The sequence below is a fragment of the Balaenoptera ricei genome, chromosome 6 (genome assembly GCF_028023285.1).
Source record: "Balaenoptera ricei isolate mBalRic1 chromosome 6, mBalRic1.hap2, whole genome shotgun sequence".
In the NCBI taxonomy this organism is placed as follows: Eukaryota; Metazoa; Chordata; class Mammalia; order Artiodactyla; family Balaenopteridae; genus Balaenoptera; species Balaenoptera ricei.
Window position 1 is genome coordinate 27,601,497 of NC_082644.1, and position 18,409 is coordinate 27,619,905.

General features: G+C 50.3%; 1 protein-coding gene and 1 long non-coding RNA gene across 2 annotated transcripts in view; one reads left to right on the forward strand and one right to left on the reverse strand.

The window, feature by feature from the left end:
• The window catches only part of LOC132367703 (uncharacterized), a 34,418-nt gene extending 30,857 nt beyond the window's left edge, over nucleotides 1–3,561 (reverse strand). The window contains exon 1 of the long non-coding RNA XR_009503838.1: nucleotides 3,505–3,561. This is a non-coding gene — a long non-coding RNA (uncharacterized LOC132367703). The remainder of the gene's footprint in view (nucleotides 1–3,504) is intronic.
• Nucleotides 3,562–7,434: 3,873 nt separating this feature from the next.
• On the forward strand, nucleotides 7,435–15,007 carry LOC132367766 (NUT family member 2G-like). The gene is made up of 7 exons (XM_059926355.1): nucleotides 7,435–7,450; nucleotides 9,405–10,119; nucleotides 11,074–11,202; nucleotides 12,250–12,373; nucleotides 12,926–13,171; nucleotides 13,575–13,691; nucleotides 14,213–15,007. Exons 1-7 carry the CDS (start codon nucleotides 7,435–7,437, stop codon nucleotides 15,005–15,007), a joined length of 2,142 nt encoding a protein of 713 aa, XP_059782338.1.
• The last annotated feature ends 3,402 nt before the right edge of the window (nucleotides 15,008–18,409 follow it).

The following is an 18,409-nucleotide window of genomic DNA, read 5'->3' on the forward strand; positions in this document are numbered from 1 at the left end:
CTGTCACGCCAACAACACACCTGTGAAGGTTCTGCTCTGCATGACCATCTGTCCACCAGGCCCCCCCTTCTAGGGACCCAGATGCTAGGACCACCCAAATGCTGAAGGAGTGTCCACCTGCCTAAGGTACAGACACCCCTGTATCCATCTGCATGATTTCTACTGGGAATCAACAACATTTATGGGGATTCTTTGGCCCTAAAGAACAGACCAACCTGATAGAAGCAATGCAATGATTCACGATTACCAGGGTCAATGCACATATACAGGGGCCCATAGCCCCAGATGCCCCACTCACAATTCACATGGGTGTCCCATACGTACCCACTGATGCCCAAATATTCTTGCTTCATACATACATACATCCAAACACGCACAACAGTGGTGTGCTGGTAAGTGCTAAAAAACTCTCCAAGAAAGGTGGGAAAGACTTCACCTATGCTATCTACGTGGTATAAATATTCCCAGCATGACCAGTTGCAAGCTACCCACTTGCCATCACTGAACACAGAGCTGGGAAGAGATATGCACCATTGACTATCCCAAGATAGTATGAACAAGTTCCAGCACATCCCATACCTTTTCCTATGAATTTGTGCACACAATCCACTTACACCCCAAGTAGAACCCTCAACCCCCACCACAGATATATAACCAACAGGATACCACATATACATATGTGTTTGTACATATACATATATATATATATATATCCTGAACACACACGTACATTTCTACCCTCACCCTGAATAAATACACAAACAGACCACCTCTTACTACCTAAATTTTTACAGACGAAACCTTACTCACCCTGAATATTCACATTCCACTCTCACAACTATATATACACACACAACATGGGCCTGAAAACAAACATGTGCAACCAATATGCCATCCAGATGTACACACTGAGTACCTAAACACACAGGCTCACCAAGTACACAACTGTCTCATGTGCAACCCAAAAAAGACCCATATGCAGTCCCACAGCCCTAAAATACATATACTCCAGGATTCCTGCATACACACATAACCTACACCGTCTACTGGTTTCCAAACACACAAACTAAACTCTCACATCCCCCAGAATACATACCCCAGAAGCCCCAGGAACTCAAAAACACACACAGCCACAAATAACCTATTCTTATCAAATACAGCTGACCCTTGAACAGCTTGGGGGTTAGGGCGCCAACCCTCCATGCAGTGGTTCTGCATCCATGGATCATGTATTAGTCCTGTAGTATTTACTGGAAAAAAAATCCACTAGAAGTGGACCCGTGTGGTTCAAATGTGTGTTGTTCAAGGGTCAACTGTACATATAAGTCCACCTCACTAATACTGAGAACACACATACAAGCAACACCACTAAATTCTTCAGGCATTACATTTGGAAATAGACATATAGAGGACTCTAAGCCTCCTGATATACTCACAAATCACAAATACACACACCCACAAACTACTCATGACTATACACCCCAAATGCTCAGACACACTCAAAACAGAAAAACACCGACAACCTCTGCAGTCTTACTAATATACATACACAATTCTCACACACCTATGGACACACACATGCAAATATTCCCAAGCCCTGAACATACAGATCCCCTCCCAAACACTATACATTATGCTACCTCTCCAGAATACAAGCTTCCCACCACTACCCCAACATATAAACTGTATATGTGTGTGGGGGTGTTTATATATATATATTTCTACCCTCACCCCGAATATATAGACAGACCACCTCTTACTCCTACCAAACACATGTATAAACACCCTAGCATTCTCCAAAGAAATACACTTTGAATACTCCTAACAACTCCATACCTTATGAACAAACTTTGATAATGCATGAACCTGATGATGGACACACACACAGATTAGAATACACAAGTAAGATACATGGAAGTGTCTCCAGCAAACCATTTATGAAACAACTTCCGTATATCAAATTATCCCTAGCTATTAGGAGCCAGCTCACACATATGCAAGTACTAACAAATACCCATATCACATATTTCTAATACATAGAAATGCAATTGTCCAACTTCCCTGTAGAAACATAGAACCCCACCTCTTTATCAGATATACATATACTCACTTCCCAAAATACATATGCTTAAGAGGCTCCTACTGAAAATTACAAATGCACAGCCTCAGCAAATATTCCTCCAAGTGGCCATGCCCCTTGAATACACACACAAACTCATTTAACACATAACTCTCCACAAGTCCCAAATAGAACCACAGTTACCCAGAACACTACAAATATGCAATAATATCACCCTATATGCCCTTTGTTCCAAATACACATACAGTACCACACTACTGGCATATACATAACCCCACATTCCCAACCTCTCACACAGAATTAACTCTGCCATCTTGCAGAATACAGAATCATACAAACACAACATACCTACATATACAACATCCACCAGTCCCAGAAAATAGTCACAGACTTGCCCTCTACACATCCAAATATACATAGACAGCTCCTGAAAATGCACCCACACAAACATCCCATAACCATACAACGTGCCCTGAATACACAAATGATCATCCTACATTCCCCAAATATACAAAATAAACAGACTGGACACCCAAAGTAATATACACCACTACTTTTCCTGACATTACCCTTATGCATATGCAGATAATCCTTCCAAATCCACCATTAGACACACATAAATCCCCAAATTCATGGGTGATAAAAACACATGTAAACATATTCCCCAAACACCTAATTACAAACACCTAACCACCAACTCCTTGAGTATGCCTGCGTCACATCTCAACACCCTCCAAGTACAACACTCACTCTTACACACTCTCACAAAAACACAGGCATGACCTCCCTTCAGACACAAACATCCACAGACAAAACCAACCCACACCTTTGACTACATATCAGATTCCCACCAACCAATTAAATATGTACAGACCCCATCTATGCTTGCAAATCAATCATGATTTGACATCAGACTACAAATACATGTTTATTACCACATTCAGCAAAGTTGCTCCCATCACTGACAAAAGAATGCAGTTTGGACATAAGTGTTGATTGATGTTTTTATGATAAGAAGGAAGACACTAGTGAAACCATGAGTGTGTTCCTTCGATCTTCACTCATTTTCCAATCACCTGAGCTACACCTTTGGAATCAGATGAGGGTTTTCAACTCGCAAGAACGTCCCTCTAGCTTTTGTACTCTTCAGAACGCGCAGCCTAGAACGGCACCTGTTTAATAGCTCACACACACTATTTCCCCCCCACTGTAGGCCCCGCAATCACTGAACCCTTCATGCAGCCGGCTCCCCAGTGGTGCCAATAACCCTGGGGTAAACCCCTCAAGGGAATCGAGCTCTATGGGGGCGTGAATCCACATTCTGGGGAGTCTCCTTACACGGACAAGGGCACAAATAACCCACAGGGTGAACAACAGCGCAGAGCGGTGACACCTGAGGGGTGAAAAGTCCCCGTACCCCTTACCTCAGGGTTCCTAGAATTGACTCCAGAGGCGGCCATGACAGGCCCCGCCCCCGCTGGACAGCCGTTGGGGCCCCAACCTCCGCGCTCGCGCATGCGCTCCTGTCTTCTGGAGCCGAGCCAACTGCCCCAACAGATGCCAGGAGCTGTTGGAGGACGGCGGTCCACGTGCCTGAGAGCCCCGCCCCAGTGGGCGTGCGCAGGCGTGCGCAGGCGTGCAGGCGCGGGGCACGCGGGGATCTGTTCCAGGAGGTCTCTGCAGGAGAGGAGAGAAATGCAGGGTCGGGCACGCTACGGAGCATCTCTGGCGACGCTCCTCGCCGGGAACCTTCGTGACGGTGTCTTCTTAAAACCAGCTCTTGTGAGATGTGCACTCGTGATTTTTCTATTGCACACCTGAAACCCATGCACTTAGCTACAAAGAGTTCTGGAGAGCTCCACTCTAAGCACAGTAGCCTCAAATTGGGGCAAGTGCTTTCATGCCCTTTGGACTGCAGTTCCTTGGTTCTTCTTTATGCCTTTCAAAAAACAGTAGGTCCTTTTTCCTAGCAAGCCTGAAGTTTCCGCTAAAGAACAATTCTAGCAAAGAATTCAGACCTGGGAAACACTCTTAAGATACTGTCTCCTGACTCCATTCCTAGAGTTTTTCCAAACGTATTTACTCTACTAGAATATTTTTTCTCAGTGTATTTAATACATGGAGGTTTTTCAATAAATGTTGATTCACAGGTGTTTCCTTTGTACGGTTTTTTTTTTTTTAATAACTTTGAGAGAGAGTGGACAATCTGGGCCAATTTCAACACAGCAGGTAGTATGGGAACAATTTTACTTTCCCTCCCTCCTTTTTTGTAATATCTTGCAGACTTTCAGTTGGCATTAAAAACAACAACAACAACAAAAATAGTAGCAGGATCAACTTACTGACCTGACTTTGTAATACTTCCCAAAGAAACTTCAATCATCAGATCCTCTTTCTGGTCAATTGCAAGATTAGAGCATTTCTCACTCAACAGAATGCCTCTGAAAACCCCTCACGTCTAACAGCACTAAGCGCCTCCAAGTGCACAGACTTGAAAACTCCACAAGACACAAACATGGTATCTCTTCATTTCTTTAACGTTTCGTGATTGAGTGGAAGATGAACTGTCTTCTGAGGCTTGTGATGCATGTCCAGAGATGTTTTTTCTCAGTAGTCAATGCCTGCCCGCAGCCTCTGTGCAGGAATAGTCAGAGATCATGATCCAAAGGACTTTTAGATACTCCCTTCTGTGACTACTCTTCCCAAATTACATTTGGGCTAATTTGATTATCTCTGTCTCTGGGGTGTAGGATTTTGAAGTATTACAAAAGTGATTGCAGAATTGGGACTGGCTAATTTTTGCACAGTGCAATTTTTGTATCAGTGGCCTTGAGAAGAGTCCTTCAAATACTGTATCAGAATTATGAGTGAGAATCTTGTAAATAATTGGTTGAATGACTGAACAAAGGGAGGAAGCAACAAGGAAGCCTGCCTTTCTCGAGTGCCTGGGTACAATATTTTGCCTCACCATCCCTCTAGTATGAAGTTATTGGTTGAAAATCATATGAGTTTTCCTTCATTGTAAAAGCTCCAGTACTGAGCGATATTCCCAAACTGTTTATTTTTTTTCAGTCCCCGACAGGAGTTTCTTTAGATATAAAGTTCACCATGCTGTTGCTTGAAATATTCTCACCTTATCTTCTCATCTTCTTCTGAGTCAATTTTTCCTGACAAGGGGCAAGGAACTTCTTAAGCACCAACAGGAGTCTTTTTCACACTGTGGAACAGTCCTTCTAAACCTCTGTTTCCTTCCCCAACACCCCACAATCAGTTGGAGTTCTACTGCAGCTACAGCAGTGAGAGAATCTCGTCTCGCAAGAGATTTGGTTGCCATCCTCTGAGGTTTTCAGCCTTCATCTCCCTTGACAAGTTTCCTAACAGTCCTCTCTTCCCACAACACAAACCACGAATACTCTTTCATATCATTTTGATAGTGGTAAACTGACTGACATGGATTCTCAATATGAAAATAATAATCAGACAAGTTTTGTAAAAGGAATGCTACCATCATTCCCATGCAGATGGGGCCATATGCAACGATGAGCCTAGATTCTAAAGAGCAAGTGTATGTAATGCAGACAGGAAATTAACAAACTTGTAAGCAGGGCTTGCAGGCTAGGATTTAGATGCAAGTGGGCTTGTCTGAATGGGGATTGGACACTGGTGGATAAACTCTTGGCATTGTGTCAAGGTGCACATCCATCTCATGGGTAGTGGACTTTTAACACCTAGAAAAACCAGGGCTCTAGGATGTTTAGTCCCTTTAACATAAGGAAAGAGAAGAAGATTTTCTGCCTTCTTGTTCCTTACTTCTGTCCTTACCCCTACTAAGCCAAGATGTTCAGTGCTATATGATGGCTCTTCCAAATCCATTTCATCCAAAGAGCCTGCAGATTTTGTGTATGTTTACAATTGTGTTTTCTGTTGGAGCCAAGATGCACACTTGAGTCTCGTCACTCCAAGTTCTCTTTCTCATAAGGATGAGTAACTGATAATAGCTTAGTATGTTCTAATTTTTTGGTAGTGTTGCCAGATAAAATACAGATTTCGAGTTAAACATAAATTTCAGATAAACAGGGAAAGAATTTGCAGTAAAACTATGTCCAAAATGTTGCATGGGACAAAGTTGTACTAAAAATGAATTCATTGTTTATGTGAAATTCAAAAGTCAAATTCAGTTAGGCATTTGTTACTTTTCTTTACTAGATCAAGCCACCCTATTCTTTCAGGTCTTTGAAATGTAAGAGACTAGAAATTGTTGTTCTAGGAATCTAGTGCAGAAACAGAGGAGCCACGATACCTGTACAAAGACAATCATTGGAAATATCCTCAGATATATAGGAACATATATGAATTTTCAACTAGAAAAAAAAATGAAGGCATTTTAAAAAATGAAAACAGATTGCCTTCGTTTTTAGTTGCATGACGTATCTCTGGGAAGATTTTAATGAAAGAGATAACACTGGTTTCCTCCGGGAAAGAGGATTGGGTTGACAGGGGAAAGAGGTGGGAGGAGGACTCGCCACTGCATATTCCATTTTGCACAATTTAATTTTGAACCATGAGAAGGTGTTACTCGCTTAAAATATTACACTAAAATCATTTAAAAGGTAAAAAACTAAATCTTTTACAACCATGGAATACTATGAGAAAGACATTTAGTGAATTCTGGTCTTGGACATGGGGGCTGCATGACGGTTTTTTGATGGACGGGGGCTTTCCAGCACAAAGGATCATTAGTAAGGCTGGTCCTGCTGGATGTTGGTTGGAGCACAAGGACCACTCCCTTAGGAGTGATGTACATACAGCAGTCAAAGACACTGGATCTGCTGAGACAATCCTAATTTCAAATACTCAGTTCCATGTGGCCATAAATACCCAAGTGTTTATCAGACTAACAGTTCTGAATTTTGTTCAGAAAGTCTAGTCTCTGTTGAAGTAAGTCAAGAGCCAGGTAGGAAGCAGAGTGTGTTGAGGGACACAAAACTAGGTTGATGGAAAAAGAAGTGAAAGGAAGGGAACATCAAGTCCAACCTCGGTGCCTTGAATCAAAAAAACAGTTTATAAACTGCATAAAGAGGCACACGCCAATTGTGTTGCCACTGTGTGAGGTGGAAGGAACTTCCGGTTCTTGCCTACCTGCCAGAGCCCTCGTGGAATGTCTCCCCACCCCCACCCTACCCAGACCCACGTGCCCTCTGCCCCTCCCTCACTGCAGAATGTTTAGATTCAAACCTGCCCCTCCTTCACTTGGATCCTGAGCGTCTGCTGAAGCAGGTCACTCTCTGGGTCCTGGTCTTGACTTTTCTCATTGAGGCTACCAGGCAGCAGTAGTCCGTGCCCAAGCCTGCAGGATGGCTTCAGCAGGAGGTAAGCCTATAGGCTGGGGGTGTGTTCTCAGAGACCCTGCCATCCCTCACATCCTTCGGGTTCACACGTGACACTTCACGGTGGGCACACAGTTGGACTGAAGTAGAGGGAGAAGAGAGCCCTGGACACACGAGGACATTTCACCTGGGGAGACTGGGGAGCCTGAAGAAACCTGAGACTGCACTGGGGAGGAGGGGTCATTGGAGGTGGATCAAGAGGAATTGCCCTGGCTATGGAGAAAGGATGGCAGCAGGCAGGTTGATTCTTTCTAGAAGGGAGACAAGCCACTTTGAAACGTGTGTGTAAGGATGTGTGTGATGTCCTGGTGGTGACACAGGGAGGGTCATGAGGAAAGCCTAGACCTGTCTTGTGTTCCTGAGACACCTGAAGCTTGCCTCACCATATCTTTCTAAGGCATTTGAACAGGAGCATACTGTATCTAAGGGGGCCGTGGGGAGAGATGGTCTTGGTGAGAAAACTATTCAGTGGGGCTGTGTGTGGCCACACCTGCAGTGAAGTGTCCTCTCCGAGAGCTAGGCAGGAGGTTACTCTAACTGCCGCAGCCCACACCTCGTCCACTCCTCCCAGCCCAGAGCTCACTTCTCAGTTCAGGCAACTGTTGCTTTGGATTCAACAGGGGATGGGCAACCGTGTAACTTCAGCCAAGATAGGGCTCAGGTTCCTGAGTTGCTCTGAATTGTTCTTGCTTTTGTGGAATCGCAGTACTTCAGACCTACTTCATCTCGTCCCATATCTCATGGTGGACTCTCAGGCTGCCTTGAGAGGAAGAGTTTGTTCATATTTCCTGTCACTCCTTCATGGACAGGGGACAGATGTGGAGTGGGGTTGTTATGGGTGGATTGTCTGTGAAGGCTGCTTCCTCTTTTAAAGGGGGAAGGAGTGTAGCCCAGGGGCAGGAAGACGATCTTCTGTGTTATTATTAAACGTCCTATGACACCTGTTCTAATTAATTAGGTGCACCGTGGCGTGTACCTTGTTCTCCTGAACAAGGATGTGTTCCAGACAACTTGATCGCCATGGCACCTGGCTTATGCCTGCTTCTTAGATTGTCTTTCCATTATTGGGAGCTGGAAGGGGAAGGACCACAGGCGGTCTGTACTCCCACGACCAATGTAACATGACAATTCTTTGGACCTTGTTTAATCCTCTGCAGCCATCACTGGCTGTGAAATGACAGAATCTAAGGGACACGCACCTACTTCTCAGACCCCCCCCAACCCGCACCGCCTCCTAGGAACAGAACTCCTGAGTGATGACAGTGACTCTGGGCACTGGGGAGGGGGTGGCAGGACCTGGCCCATGTTACATGTCTGCTGTGGGTTGTTCTGAGATGCAGGTGCATTCTGGGCCAGTGTTAAGGGTTTGTATCAAGATTCCATTAGAGAGATATTTTCCAGCATTTTGTTTTGTTTTGTGAGGCTAGGAAAGAAAGAGGGGATTTATACTGAGCATCAGGAAAAGGAGGACTGAGGAGGAGGTGGGGCCCCAATATTTTACACAGTACCTGTCCACAAAGGGCCTTTGGGGGCCTAGAACTTACCTTGGAGAAGGTCCCTACCTGCTAGTACGCCGGCTGAGGGGCATTTCTCACAGAGCGGATGTCCACCCAGTTCCAGGTCTTGGGAGACAGCCTGTGAGGCTTAGGTGCCAGGGGGTGCCTTAGGGAGGTTCTCCAAGTCAGTGCTTGCTGAGGCTATTTCTTCTCGGCAGACAGGGTTCAGGGACCTTGGTGGATGGGCACGGGGTCGCCAGTGGAATAATTCTCAACTGGAGGTCAGGGCATGAAAATCACTTGAAGACATTTGCACGCTGCACAGTTTCCCTTGTCCAAGTGTCCCTGACCTGTGGAGATGTACACTCTGATGCCACAGAAAGCCTCGGTCCCACTTGCCCATTCTCCTCCTCCATTCACTCCTTTCCTTTGCCTCCACAGCATGGCCAGTGCTGGGAACGGATGTGACCGTGAACCCCGGTGCCTCCTTGTCTACTTTCACGGCAGTGCCCTTCCCTCCACCCACTCCTGGCGCCCAGCACCGGCCACCCTGGCAGCAGCACCTGCCACGTCCCCTCACCCCAGCATTCCCTCCTGGCAGCAGCCTGCTGCTGCCAGCTTTCCCCAGGACGCCTTTGGTGGCTAATGGTGGCCGTGGCCCCAGTGCCCCTGGGGCTTGCAACCTCACTGTCCAAGTCAGGTCACAAGGGAGGCCAGTGGAGGCCCCCCAGACTCAGACCTTTGTCGTTACTCAGGCCCCCCTCAACTGGAGCGCTCCAGGGGCCCTCAGCAGGAGTGCTGCATGTCCTGCACCCGAATTCATAGCAACCCCTGTGATGGGGACCGTTGTGACTGCTCCAGCTGTTGGAGTTAGTCAGGCTGGCAAGGGAGGCTGGACCCCAGGCTTTCCTCCTCAAGCTCCACCACCAGCTGCCCAGCTGGCCCCTATCATTCGCCCAGTGAACTCTGGGCCATGGCCACATGGCACTTCCAGGGAGGGCCGCCTGGCCACCAACCAGTCCAACGCCTCGCAGGATGGCTCCTCTAACCCCCAGAGAGAGTACAGTAACTTCCGACGTTGGCAACACCTCAAGCCCCTGGCCCGGAGACACTTTCACCGGAGTCCTGATGCAGAAGCTTTTTCCTGCTTTCTCATGTGAGTGAACGCTCAGGGGGTCCTGAGCTTATGGGAGCTTTTAGATAAAGAGGAGCTGGGGATGGACTCGCACGTTAGCTTTCTAGGGATACTGGAAGGAAGGTGTGAGGGCGATGTCCATGCTATGAGAAGGCACATTGTCGGTCACATGGGTGGGCCTACCAGTCCGTGACATCAGGACTGAAATGTGCCCTATCTCAACTGGCCCCACCACCCTGTGAGTCTGGCCAGCTTGCTCTTCCATGATTCTCATGGTAATATGGACTGAAGACTTGCAGTCAGAGAGGGTCATGGTGTAAGGTGAGGAGCCAAGGAGTGGATGCCGCACTCTCCTGTGGTGCCGTGTCCTTCATACAGGACTTGAGCGTACATGGCCAGGGGAGGTCACTTCAGAGGAGGGGGAGGAGCGCGGGGCCCAGGAGGGCGCTTTATGCATGCCTCCACTTCGTTGTGGAGAATTCCACGAGGAACAGGGTGATGGTAGAGCTCTCCTAAGGGCGTGGGCTCTCTCCCACTAGACTTGTGAGCCTGGCAGGCATTTCCATCCTAAACCTCCGGTCCCTCGTAAAAAGGGGACAATTACACTTCACTCAGAGGACTGTGCAGAAGACTCCTTGGGCTAATCTATGAAGTGTTAGCAGATTGCTTGGCACATGCCACGCCTCATTGATGATAGGGATTTTTATGATGAAAATGCAGGCTTGAAGAGGAAAAGAGCTCCCCAAGGCAAAATGTCTCAGCTCTAGCCTGGGAGTGGATGGTCATCCTTGAGTGAGTGTGAGGCGGTGACAGCAGTGGCCGGGAAGGCTTGTCTTTGCCCTCCCAGACACCCGCCTCTCACCCTCCTGTCGCTCAGTCATGCTGTGTTGAGTGATGTGTGGTCCACATTGTCGGGTGGGGTCAAGGCAGGTGGGGGCTGGGCTGGGCCCGGAGACTGACCCCGAGGGCTTACAGCCCAGTGCTTCGATCCCTGGCCCGCCTGAAGCCCAGCATGACGCAGGAGGAGGGACTGTGGCGGGCCGTGCAGGAATGGCGGCGCATAAGCAACCTTGACCGGATGATCTACTACAAGATGGCGGAAAAGTGAGTCAGCGTCCTGGGCCCAGGGGCTGCGTGGAGGGTGAGGCGAGTGGGTGAGGGCAGGGTCTGGCCGTGAGGGTGCTCATCAGAGAGGACAGAGGAGAAGGGCTGTCACCCAGCACAGGGTCCCCGCAGCCCAGGGGCCCTACTGTCCTCCAGAAACCCCTCCCTCACCTTGAGAGTTTGAGACTTCTGTCCTTCCTCCACCAGGAGCTCTGCCTTCCCCTGATTTTGACCTACCCTTGCCTTGATATGAAGGTCTTAGGACGGGGCAGGGTGAAGCTGTGAGTCCAGTAGGGGTCCAACTCCGGCCATATGGGCTGGGCCGGGGAAAGAGCTCCACCCGCCAGCCTGCTGCTTCCTTAGTGGTGGGTGGCTGGCGGCCACTGACATAGATTTGGGACCCCCTCTCCTTATGAAAAGTGGCCTAAGTGGGTACCCTGGCATCCCTGAAGAAGCTGGGGAAGCCAGCTGTCGTCAGCCCAAGGGTCTCCGGCCCTTCCAATGTTTGCTCCATGGTAATCCCCTTGGTTTAAGAAACAAAACCAAACAAACGAGTGCCTCTCAGAGGAAAGGAAGGCCTCTCCTCTAAGCTCAGCATCCACATTGTCCAGCCTCTCCTGGGCCCTGTCTCCAGGTTTATCTTCCAGGACTCTCATTCCCAGCCCAGGGTCCTGGATTCGGGCAAGGACCCCTGTGGGGAACACATGCCTGTTCCAGCCTCTGGCTGTCAGCCCTTCATGTGGTTCTGGATGGGGATGGGGGGCATGAGGAGGGTGCCCCCTGGGTCAGCCATGTGTCCCGTTGACCTGGTTCAATTCAGCGACCTGGGTCTATGCTGTTGAATGCCCTCCAGTGCTGGTGAGGCAGGAAGGGTCCCAGATCTTGTTATCACTTCCAGGAGCAGCTCTCTGCTGTGGACAGCACCTCACAGGGCCTTGACGGCCCCAAGGCACATCCTCTCCCAGTGCCTCATTCTTGGCTGCCTTTGTTGGGCTCCAGAACCCAGGCCTTTTTCTCAGGGTGGCCTGTGCCTCCGTCACCCCCCAGGTTCATGGAATTTGCGGCCGAGGAGGAGACGCACATTCAGCATTTGCAGTGGATGCAGTGCGCGCAGGACCTGCCTCCTCCAGCCCCACCGAAGCTGGATCCTCGGGGGCCCCCAGCCCCGAAAGTGGGCCTTCAGCCAGGCACCCAGCTTCCCACTGGAGCTGAAGGCACAGGTAACAGGGGCCTAGGCTTGGCCACCGTCCCCATGTGGATCCTTTTCTTTCAAGACAGGGGCATTGGTCTTTCAACCAAAACAGCCACCGAGGCGGGGGTTAGTGGGGTGGGGTCTCAGCTGCCCTTTGTCACTACGGGGTATTGACTTGGTCAGTTTTGTAACTCCTCTCACACCTCCCTGTCAAAGGACCCCACACGAAGTCTGCCTAAGTAGTGGGCTTGAAGGGGAGACCCCTAGAAAATTGGAGGTTCCCCACTTCCTTACTTGTGACTCTCTTAGATGACCCCCTAACCTCCCCTCTCCAACTGTGCATGAGGCTTCAGATGGTCCTGGCCCCTCCCACACCCACATCAATGTCCCCCAAACAATGCCCTCACCAACGTGCGCTCGGTGGTCAGGAGGTGGACCGGGAGTCCCTCACCTTCCTTCCCTTCCTCCTGCTCTGCCTCAGCCTGTGCTCCCAGGATGTCCGGCCCCAGGGCCCAGCCCTCGCACCCGAAGCCACACAGATCCCTGTGGCCCCCGGAGCCCAAGGCGCCCAAGGAGATTCCCCCTGAGGCTGTGAGGGAGTATGTGGACATCATGGAGGCGCTGGTGGGGCCCGTCCACTCAGCCACTGGCGAATCAGATGCAGAATGTGGAGAGGATGGAAATGAGCTGAAGCAGGAAGAAGACAGCACCTACTTGGACCCGGGTCTCTTGAGCTACATTGACAAGCTGTGTTCCCGGGAACACTCTGTCACCAAGGTAGGCTGGGCCTGGAGCCTGGGGTCTACAAGATGCCAGGGCATGGAACTCTCAGCACCCAAGATCTGGGTTCTGCTCAGGCCGATGGGACTTAAGCTCAGCTCCTTGTTCCTGAGCCTGGTGTTCGGGGAGGTTTACGTAGATGTATGTGTGTATATGTTTGTGTCTGTGTGTATGCCTTTGTGTGTCTGTGTATGTGCATCTGTATATGTGCTCTTTTGTGTGTGACTGTGTATGTGCATGTGTGTATGTGTGTGTGTGTGTGTTTGTGTGTGTGCTGACCATCCCCGCCTTGTGGAGGAGAGTGGGGGTGGGTCTCTGCTTTTCACTTTCCCTCCTGGTCTTCTTGTGTCACAGGCCACTCCTGGCCAAGGATGCTCACAGCCTCTTCTTTCTGTCCAAGGTGGAGGCAGTCATTCACCCTCGATTCCTGGCAGAATTGCTTTCCCCAGACCCACAGCTGGATCTCTTGGCCCTTGCTGAGGAGCTGGAGCAGGAGGAAGGACTCACCCCTGAAGAAGTGAGCCAGGGGAGGGAGAGGGACACTTAGGGAGCCAGGGGACTCCAGGGGAGGGGGGACTCCAGGTGATCCAGGGGACAGGGGAAACCAGGTGGCCCAGGGGAGCCAGAGGAGGGAGGGATCGCAGGTAGAACAGGGGAGACAAGGGACACCCAGGAAGACCAGGGCACGGAGGGACCCCAGTGAGCAGGCTAGAGCTAGGGCCCCAGAACAGGAGGCCCACATGGCTCTGTCCGTCCCTTCCCTACCTCGGAGACCTGGCATGGGGAAGGGCCCTCTCTGGGGTGGGTACAGTGCAGGGTGATAGGAAGGAGAGGATGGGGAGCCGGGAGCGGAGGGAAGGACACACAGCTGGGAATAAGGTGCAGGAGGATGGCAGGAATGCCACCGTGTCTGTATTTGGAGTCTAGTCCTGGGGTCACCCGTCCCCTCCTCCCCCCCAGGGCCATTGTCCCACTGCCCAGTGCTCCTCCTCTCACACGTGCGTGTGGAGCCGTCACTCTCCTCCTCCCTCCTACCAGCTGGTGCAGAAACGACTCCTGGCCTTGAAAGAGGACGAGGGTGGGCCGGCAGCCCCGAGCCACAGTGCACCCGGAATGGGCTCAAGTCCATCTGAGTCCCACGCCGGCCAAGGTGCCCAGAGGCACGACCAAGACCGCCATCGAGGGGTCAGTGATGAAGCCTGCCCACCAGAGATTGATTTTGAGGCTCTTCATAGGCCCATCCGAGCAGACACTGGCCCGTTCGGGCCCAAAGTCTTTGTTCCCTGTCGAGGACGTCAGGAGGTCTCTCCATTCCTTGCCGGACGGCCCTCCCCTCCCCAGGGTCAAAGGCACACTGGCCCTCTACTGGGACCCAGGGATGCGTCTGTTCTCAGAGAGGCGTCTCCTGTTCGGGAGGCCCGAGGGCCCAGGGACGCGTCCAGTGAGGACGAGGAGGAGCTCCCCAGCCTGGCCTTCCTCTTTGCCTCCCCGCAGAGCCTGCTGCCTTGCTGGCTGTCCCAGAGTCCTGCCCCTGCCTCAGGCCTGGCCTCCCCTGGAGGTTGGGGGGCCCAGAGAGCTCCCCAGGACCCCTCCCCTCAGAGAAGAGGCCCCAGCCCAGCTCCACCAGCCGCTCCCAAGTCGAGGAAGCGGGCTCTGTGTGGGCGTCCAGCCGCTGCTGAGAAGCTGCCCATCCCCGGGGCTGGCCACGGGGTCTCTGCGAGGCCAGCCTTGGCTCTGGGCCTGGCTCGCCCCTCACAGCCGAGAAAGAGAAAGCGTGACACTTTTGTCACAGGGAAGAGGAGGAAGAAGAACAGGAAGCACTGCAGCCAGTAGGGAACAGCCGGGCCGGCCCTCCAGGGCGAGCCCCCCAGGGCGGCCCCCAGGGGAGCCTAGGGGCTCCTCCTCACCCCAGAGCTGATCCTGGGATTGTGGGGGGTTAGGGAGGTGGGGGAGGTGGGTGTGGGCAGGACCTTTGGAGTGATGTATGAAAATTGTGAATAAAGATAGTTTTGGTGGGAAATGCTCTCAGGCCACTGTCATCTTCTTCGTGTGGAGCTGCTCCGCAGAGAGCGATCCTGAGAGGAAGGAAGGGTGAGGGAGGTCACAGGAGCTATGGATCTACAGGTGGCCAAACCTTTCCTCCACATAGACAAGGACTCCTCAGCCTGCCCCTGGGAACGCACAGCTCTCACTTTCCCCAGGGACCCCCTCACCATCCGCTTCTCTAAAGCCTGCTTGGCTAGGGGCCTTCTGGGGCATCTGTAGCATCTTCTGCATCCCTGAACCGTCTGGGGAGGGAGAGCTGCTTTTGTGCCTCTCAGCCCTCTGGACACTAACCAGTTTCTAGGACGGAGCCTGGAGACGGCCCTTGTCTTTATGGAGCTGCTCTCTGCTTCCCTGAAGTGGCCAGGCGATGGCGCTGGGGTGACCCTCCGCTCATCCAGGGTTTCCTGTGTGGGTGGCCTGACCAGAGAGGAAAAGTCTTGGCCATGGGGACAGGACTGTCTGCCTCGTCATAGCGGGAGCGTTCTCTAGTCCCACTGGGATTATTGCAGTGTGGAGAGTGGTTGAGGCAGCTACCTCTTAATCCCAGTGAGGATGCAACGAGGGGACTGGGCGCGGGGAAATTCATGGGGCACCCGTTACAGGTGTGTCTAAGGGAAACGACAGTTGGGCCCCTTTGTGGAACTTGTGGGATTTCTGTGCAGCAGCATCTCGTTCAACTGAGGGAGGAGGACCCATCTGGCTGTGGCTGTGGGGACTGGCCTTAGGGGCCTAGGGGTGTGCAAAGACACCCCAGAACTACTGTCCCTTCCCTTTCCACCCATGGCTGGACATGTGTGTGTATTGGTATCAACACTGATTTGTATTCCCATAGAAAACAGTTCCTCCTGACAAACTATGACCGTGTTTCACAAGAACAGCTTGCTCACAGGGGCAGCAGGGGTGGGGGAGAGGTGTCTGCGGCCCCAGATCTGGGTGGGAGCTGGGATCCATGCTGAGGAGTGTGGAGGCCTCAGTCACCGTCCTGCGGTTGCCGGCAGAGACTTCGAATCATCAGAGCAGGGGAAATGACCCGCTCATAAGGGTGAGACGAGCAAACAATGAGGGGCAGGGAGCAGACCCCTGCTGTCTCCCCGAACTGCCCCCCCTCCCAGTCTGCTTAGCTTCCGTCACAGCCTGTGCTGGCCCACCTCTGAAGCCCCTTCCTCCTAAAGCACTCAGATGCTCTGATCTTTTGTAGACCTGCCCCGGGCCTCACCCCCCTTCCCTGCTGGCCAAAGGCTCTTCTCCAGGTTCTGAGTTCTGATTCCTTCCCCAGGACCCAGGCAGGGGTTAGGACCACAGGGACTCCCTGAACATGACCCCTACATCATCAGCATGCAAAACTGGGGCCGCAGGCTTCCACAGGTGGCATGGCTCTCTGCTGGACCCTGCAAAGAGCTTGGAGAAGAAAGGGGCTCATGTCTCTCCACCTCCACTAATCTGTAGGTCAGCCTCACAGGTCCTCCTCTGTCCAGGTGGGCAGCACATATGTGCTCCCAGCCCTCCTTGACCCTTTGTGAAAGAAAGTTTTTGCAGCTCAGTAGTCTATTAGTCAAGGTGTCTCAGGGCTTGTTCCTTTTGAAGCCCTACAGGAGAATCTGTTTCCTTTCCCTTTCTGTCTTCTAGAGGCTGCCTGCATTCCTTGGAATTAGTCCCTTCTTCCATCTTCAAAGTGCATCACTTTAATCTCTGCTTCCCTCATCACATGGTCTCTCCAACTCTGACTCTTCCTGTGTCCCTCCTATACAAATCTTTGTGTTTATATATAGCCCACCCAGAAAATTTATGATAATCTCTTCATCTCAAGATTTTTTGCTTGGTCACAGCTGCAAAGTCCTTTTTTCCATACAAGGTGACATTCACATATTGTCATAGGAGGGGTTAAACACGGACCTTTTTGGGGAACCGTAATTTACCCTACTAGAAGAAATCCACAAGAATACCTACCATCAGAATCCACATGAATAACAGACTATGACCAAGTGGAATTTATTCCAGGGATGCAAGCCTGGTTCAATGGTAAAAAATCATCAATGTAATCTACCATATTGAGTCTAAAGGAACACATACTGTCACACCAATTAATACAGAAAAGGCAGTTAACGAAATTCAACACCCATTCATATTAAAAATGCTCAGAAAACTAAGAATAGAAGGTCACTACCTCAACCTAATAAAGAACATCTACAAAAAACCTACTTCTAACATCACATGAAATGGTGAAAGAATGAATGTTTTTCCCTGAGTTCAAAAACAAGGTTAGAATGTCCACTCTCATCTCTTAGTTTTCAATGTAGTACTTTAGATTCTAGTTAGTGTAGTGCAGCAAGAAAAGGAAAACAGAGGCATACATATTAGAAAAGAAGAAATATAATTGTCATTATTTACAGATGACATAATTGTCTACATAGAAAATTCCAAGGAATGTATAAGAAAACTCATAATAAATTATAATAAATTGCTGTAGCAGGATCTCAGAATATAAGATCTATACGTAAACATTAATACACAACATTGATCATATTTCCATATACTAGTAACAAACTGAACGATTGAAAACCAAAATTTAAAACGTAGTAAATAGGTTCCAGTTCAAGGTGGCAACATAGGAAGATCCTGAACCCACCTCCTCCCACAAACGCACCAAATCTACAGCTACATATGGAAAACTTTCCTCTGAAAAAAACTAAAAGATGGTGGAGCAACCCCTTCACATCAGGAAAACCAGAGGGAAACCACATCAAAACAGGTAGGAAAGGCTGAGACACAATTTTTCCATAAATCCCATCCCTGGTGTGGAGACACACAATCAGGAAGGAGCTCAAAACCTGGAGCTTCTCCCTGAGAGGTGAAGGGTTTGGACCCCACACTGGGCACTCCAACTTTTAAGGCTGGCACCTGAGAGATAGACCCCCAAAACATCTGACTTTGAAGACCAACAAGGCACATCCCATGAGACCCACAGGGCTGTGGTGGACTGAGGAACAGCTCTTAAAGGGCCTGTGCACAGACTCACCTGCCCCAGGGCCAAGTGCAGAAGCAGCCCTTTGAAAAGCACTCTGACTTTTTGTGAAAGAGACTCACTTCCCAATTTTAAAGCATTAATCTGAGGAACAGGGGCCTGCTGGAATACTCCCCAGGGACAGAGGCTGGCGGGTGCCATCTTCCTGCTCTCTCTCTGCCTTGATA

Bases quoted from the DNA above. Each gene is read 5' to 3' on its own strand.
- LOC132367766 (XM_059926355.1), top strand. The intron at 11,203-12,249 runs GTGAGTCAGCGT...GTCACCCCCCAG, and splicing joins TACTACAAGATGGCGGAAAA to GTTCATGGAATTTGCGGCCG. The intron at 12,374-12,925 runs GTGGGCCTTCAG...TCGCACCCGAAG, and splicing joins GGGGGCCCCCAGCCCCGAAA to CCACACAGATCCCTGTGGCC.